The 6,346-nt window shown below is 44.5% G+C and overlaps 1 protein-coding gene across 1 annotated transcript in view; it reads left to right on the forward strand.

The window, feature by feature from the left end:
- DCPS (decapping enzyme, scavenger) overlaps positions 1–2,531 on the forward strand; it is a 63,335-nt gene extending 60,804 nt beyond the window's left edge. The window contains exon 6 of the mRNA XM_033171666.1: positions 2,104–2,531. Within this exon, the coding sequence (XP_033027557.1) occupies positions 2,104–2,370 (267 nt within the window). The 3' untranslated portion in view covers positions 2,371–2,531. The remainder of the gene's footprint in view (positions 1–2,103) is intronic.
- Positions 2,532–6,346: the final 3,815 nt, after the last annotated feature.

The following is a 6,346-nucleotide window of genomic DNA, read 5'->3' on the forward strand; positions in this document are numbered from 1 at the left end:
GAGCGTCTTCACCCACATCGTTCAGCCCAGACACTGAGATCCAGCGCCAATGGCCTTCTAGTGGTTCGCTCACAGCAGAAAGTGAGGTTACAGGGAACCAGGCAGAGGGCCTTCTCGGTAGTGGCGCCCACCCTGTGGAACACCCTCCTATCAGATGTCAAGAAAATAAACAATTATCTGACTTTTAGAAGACATCTGAAGGCAGCCCTGTTTAGGGAAGTTATTAATGTCTAATGCTGTATTGTGTTTTTAATATTAGATTTGGAGCCTCCCAGATTGGCTGGGGAAACCCAGCCAGATGGACGGGGTATAAATAAATTATTATTATTATGATTATTATTAGGTGCTCAGGGTTATCAGACTGTAGAGTGAAAGCGACACAGTTCCTCTTTGGCTCTTTCTGAGGAATAAGCTGGAATTGGGATCCTCAGCTGGAACAGAGTTTGCCCCTCCCAGAACCAATGAGATCGTCCATGGAGTGTTTATTTTGGAATGCACTGCTTTTCTCTCACTTTCCCTCCCTCTTTTTCCCGATCTTTTCCAAGGGGGTAACTAAGATAGCTTATCGAGTTTTCATAGGGGTCAGCTGACATATGCTGCCTCCGCTTGGAGGCAGACAAAAATGGTTTTTGCTTGATGGCCTTTGCTATGCACTGAGCTATTTGTGTTCCCTGCCCCATTGCGCAACCTTAAACCTTTTTGGGGGGTGGGGTCAAGTGGTGTGAATCGATTCCCTTCTTGAATTTGGTAGGATTTACTTTCAAGTAAAATGCATAGTTGGGGTTAGGGAAGTAAAACCAATGTGGGTAGTTATTCTCCTCCCACCCCCACTTTACCCCCTGGAAGAATTTGGACTCGAATTGCAACACAGTTCCCGGGAGATGAAGTCTGAGACTGGGCCAAGGCTCGCTGCATTCTCAAGCAAAATAAGAGCCCTGGTATTTCTGATGGGGATCTGACAAGTTCAGTGCCGCTGTTTATAGCTTTGATTACACTTTCCGGTAATGGGAGCCTGTAACTTGCCAAACCCTCCAGTGTGATAAAAGTTGGAATGGAACGCAATAAAAGCCAAGCAAGGTCCCTGTTTAGGGAAAGATGCCAGCAATTCATCTTTTCCACCCACCATGCTCTCAACCCAGTGGGCCTTGTTATTGAGGTAGCCAAAAGGAAATAAGAATTAAAACAGATGAGCAGAACAGAAGGAGCCCCACATGACGCGTCTGTTGCAGGGTTTTTCTGCTTCGTATGGCTACTGAGTATCAGGGAGACAATGAGTGAGTCTGTTTGTGTTTGTGAAACTTCCGCACACATAAAATGCAACCTACACGCACAATATCAGGTCAGGGGAAAAGATCTAGATCAAGAAAAGGGGGCGTGTGGCTCTCTCAGCAGCCCCTACCAGTGTGGCCCATGGTAAGGGATTGTGGGAGTTGGAATCCAGCCATGTCTGGGAGCGTTACCCCCCCAACATCTGGTCGCCATCCTAAGAAGAGCATTCCCTACATTTGGGGCCACCACCCAAAGGGCTCTGTCCCTTGTTCCTGCCAAAGTGATGCACCAGGGGTGGGAAACATTTCAGTACAAGCCACTAATTTTTTTTGTTTTCTGCTCCCTGGTTGCAATTTTAAAAATTTGTATTTGTGCTGTGGTTTGTTTCCCTATGACTCCAGGGTCTATGGTTTGCTGTAATTTTATGTCATATATTACATATTTTATGTTTTTATGGGCTTATAGCCGCAATAAATTTGAATTTGAAAATTTGAATCAGTACAAGGACCGCAATCCCTTCTGGGCAAGCTTCTGCAGGCTATACAGCTGTGATGGGTGTGGCCAGAGGCCAAAGTTAGATGTCCTCTAAGTACCAGCGGAGTCTGCTTTCATTTGCCCTGTACTTTTAGCTCAACAGATTTCCTGGGGCCAGAGTCTTTACTGAGACCACTTTTTACTCTTCTGTTTCGTGCTGATGTAATGCCCACTTTTGAAAGTATTTGGACTGGTGTATGAAATGCAGACAAACATCTCATTATGTTGGCATGATTTATGGTGCGGTTGCAGAAAAGGTTGGCTCTTGCTGGTTTCAAGCATTTCCCCCCCTCCTTCCAGGAAGCCATAGTGAAGCGGTTTGGCATTGGTGGGGCTCAGCTGCGAGTTTACCTGCACTACCAGCCCTCCTACTACCACCTCCATGTGCATTTCACCGCCCTCAGCTACGACGCTCCTGGATGCACCGTGGAGCGAGCCCACCTCCTCTCAGATGTGATAGACCACCTGGAGCACGACTCCCAGTACTATCAGAAACGCACCCTGACCTTCGCCCTCCGGGCAGACGAACCCCTGCTGAAGAAATTCCAGGAAGCTGGTCGCGTCTAAACTGTCAAAGGACTGTTGAACTAAGTGTACATACGGTTCATAGGGATTGTTTTATATTGCCTTTTTAAGACATTTTGTTTATGGTTTTGTAAGATTGGAGGTTATATTTCGTGTTGCTGTTGGAGCATTTCTTTCCCATCAATAAATGGGTATGTTCTGGATGTATTGCCTTTTTTTTCCTTTTAGGAGCATGCTTTGGCACCCCTAGTTAAAACACCTCTCCCCAATCTGGTGTCCTCCTAATGTTTTTTTTTTTTTTTTTAATAACATTTTCATTTTTGCTTTTAACCATTATCACACATAAATTTTAGACATTCTACATGGACATTCTACATGTGTAGAATGTCCATGATTTCCCAAGATATTCTTTTCCAACTGCATTGTATTTTATATTCCCCATATTTTCTTAAAACTCAATTTTTACCATAGTTCTCACTACATTGCAAGAGGTTTTTTTTAAAAAAAAAAAAATCCTGCCAATGTTTTGGTCCCTAGATTCTTCCCAGAGTAAGTACTGGGGCTAACAACAACCCTTATGCTGTGGTTACCAAGCACCCGACAGCCAGGTGACAGTCAGACACTTAGGAAAACCATGTGATTGTCAGATGGAATTTCCCGCCCACCTGTCAAAGTTGCCCACCTCTGCCCTAGAGAGCTACAACCAGTCGGGATGTATAGTAGTGATCTCAGTGGTCCATGGATCTGTTTCAGTATACAGTCTCTCCATATATACATTGTGTTCCTTCCTCCTCTAATCCCAAATGCTGCATCGTTACATTGCAATCTGGTCCTCCTACAATTAAAATTCCTTAAGGCTGCAATCCTATATATACACTTAAAATGGGAGCAAGCCCTGCTGGACACAACCATACTTCCAAGTAAACATACATGGCAGTGGCACCAACTTGAATAAAATATTTGGGGAGGGGGCACCCCCCCACACCAGAAGGATGCCAGAAGGACGGACAAACAGAGGGAAGCCGGAACCAAGCAAACACAGCCCAGGTTGATGCCTGTCCCTAGTTTTCCATCCCCAAACAGAGAGTGTTCTGTCACAACTGAGCATGCTCACCGAAGTTCTTTGAGGGCAGAACTATATAGGGTTTTTTTGGGGGGGTGGCTGGGGATACTGCCTGTTGCTAGGGGAAGAAGAAACAGGATGTGTTGTATGGCAAGTGATGGAGGGGGGAGTAGAAGTTAGCATCTGGTGCTCTGGATTTCGGCAGAACATTGCTGAGTCTATCAACCCCAGGCCACAAATAAAGTGCTTAATTAAATAATTAAAGGATCCCATTCTCCGGGGAAGCCGCCCCACTGCCTGTCTACATGCTTGACTGCTCGAGCCTTGCTTCCTTTCAGTGAACCTCTCCTGGGTGGCAGGGTGTGTGCGATGATTTCTGTTGTGTGCAGTTAGATCATTCATTTGGTCCTACAGTGCAGAGGCACACAGCTGAACTTGCTCATCTTCAGAGGAGGTTTCCCATCACAGCTCTGGATTTATCACTGCAACTCAACAAGAGCTGCAATGGGTAAATAACTTCCTCAAAGGACAGGCACTCCTGCTGTCTTTCATCTACATTAAGAGCCAGAAAATCAAGTGCAAGGAACCTTTGGCCTTCCAGATGTTGCTGAACTGCAGATCTGATCAGTCCCAGCAGGTATGATGGAAATAGTAGTTCAGCAACATCTGGAAAGCCAAAGGTTCTCACACATGCACCAAATCAGTGTTTCCCAAACTTGTGTCTCCAGCTGCTTCTGGACTACAATTCCCACAATCCCTGACTAACAGTCCTGCTAGCTAAGGATGATGGGAGTTGTAGTCCAAAAACAGCTGGAGACACAAGTTTGGGAAACACTGCAAATGATCCAATAACACTCCTAAAGATGAGTTGCTTAGCATAGTGGCTGAAGACCTGTCGAGTTGTGGCATTCGTATTGTTCACACATAGGCTTGGTTATGTGACGTTGATTTTTCATTCATTCACAAACTAGCTGGTAGGGTTGGGCTCAGTCTGGATTGGGAGCAGAGCGTGAGGGAGTGGGGCCTTTAAACATTTGCCCCTTGTCATGACCCTGATTAAAATCAGGATGCCACCTTCCTCCTGTGCGCACCTGCAGTTTGCAGTGGCCCAAAGAGGATCACAAGCTTTTCTTCCATTGTGAAACGTATATACAAAACGGTACTTGAAGGAGCAGCTTGTTAAAAAAACAAAACAAAGGGGGATGCTAACAGTTTTCTGTGGGACGTGCCTGATGATTTGAACACATATGTAAAACTCAGGGTGTCCAGATACTCAGAAATGCAGTTCTTGGGACTTTAGAAATCATGAGGTTGGCTTTAAAAAAATTTATTATTTTTTTAAACCCACAAGAAAAAAATCTCTTTGTCTGTGTGCAATTGGCAACGCCTGCAGAATGGAGGATGAAGCAAGCTGCTGCCTTTTTCCTAGAATTCCCAGCTTGTGACTAGACTTGGCAGCCATGCAAAAATCCATTTGGACACACAGCATGTAAGCTCGATTATCTCTGTCCTACATAGCACAGCTGATAGAGCTGGTGCAGAAATATGCACGGAGCCCCACCCTCTCTGCATGTTTACCTGCAAGCATCTCAGCAAGCCCAGCTCCCTTCTGTAGGCCAGGGGTGGCTAACCTGTGGCTCTCCAAGGGTTGTTGGACTCCAACTCCCATCATCCTTGACCATGCACTATGTTGCCTATGCCTGCTGGGAGTTGAAGTCCAACCACATCTGGAGGGCCACACATTCCCCCATCCCTGCTGTCAAGGTGGAGAACTCATAGAGGAGAGGGCTATCGGTGGCCACTAGGCATGATGCTTATTGCTCTTCCTCCACAGTTGGACGCAGCAATGTTTCTGAATATCAGTTGCTGGAAACCACAAGAGGGGAGGGTGCTCTTGTGTTCTGTTTGTGGGTTTCCCACAGGCATCTAGTTGGCCACTGTGAGAACAGAATGCTGAACTAGATGGGCCATTGATCTGATCCAGCAGGCTGTTCTTATGTTCTTATATAACTTAACGTTTTATAATCAAATACCTCTGATTCTGAACTGCATTTCAATAGGCTTGAATCCATTTAATTCTATGTCAGCCATCAAGGCTCTTTTCTTGCCCATCAATTATTATTATTATTATTATTATTATTATTATTATTATTATTATTATTATTATTATTTAGTGGAGTTTGGGGTGTTATACATGCTTCCTCCATACGAATGTTATCTTCAATAACCCTGTGAAGTAGACTATGTTGAGAGAGTGCCTTTGGCTGATTAACATTCAATATCCTTTAAAATTTGTTTGTGGGAGGGGCAGCGGTTATGGGATAGTTTTGTTCATGTTTTTATTTGTATTTTGAAGCTGTGAGATTGTCAGTATACTACTGCAACTACTACTACTAATGTCTCTGACTGATTCATTTGGATATCCAGGGAGCTTCATGGTTGAGTGGGGATTGGAACCCAGGTCTCCCACCCAGGTCCTGGTCCAACATTATACCCTATTTCATGTAATTGTGATAGACTTTTTCCCAGCTGTTTGGTCCTAGCTGACAAGACAATTAATGAAACCCAGGCAAGCTGTGATGTGTAACCTGGGAGAACAAAGATTTCACAGGTGTGTCCAGTCAAATGACTGAATGTGCCTCTTTTTGCAAGTAAAACAGAAACTGCTCTCTTCTACCTAAATGTGCAATATGGCTACCTTCAGAAGGGTGGATTTATCCTAAAAGGCTAAACATGTTGCTTTTAGAGGGGTTAAGAAGTTATTTTTCTAACTAAAGGGTAAAGCAACATGCTGTTTTCTGAGGAACATGTTTGTTTGTTTTTTGGAAGATAAACTTCTAAAGCATAAGGTAAGTGGCTGGCCCTCATTGTTGCTTTAGCGGCTCATGATAGCAAGCAGGATGGTGCTTCTCACAGCAAACATACTTTTTGCAGCTGTATCTTATTTTCCACCAT

The sequence above is a fragment of the Lacerta agilis genome, chromosome 15 (genome assembly GCF_009819535.1).
Source record: "Lacerta agilis isolate rLacAgi1 chromosome 15, rLacAgi1.pri, whole genome shotgun sequence".
In the NCBI taxonomy this organism is placed as follows: domain Eukaryota; kingdom Metazoa; phylum Chordata; class Lepidosauria; order Squamata; family Lacertidae; genus Lacerta; species Lacerta agilis.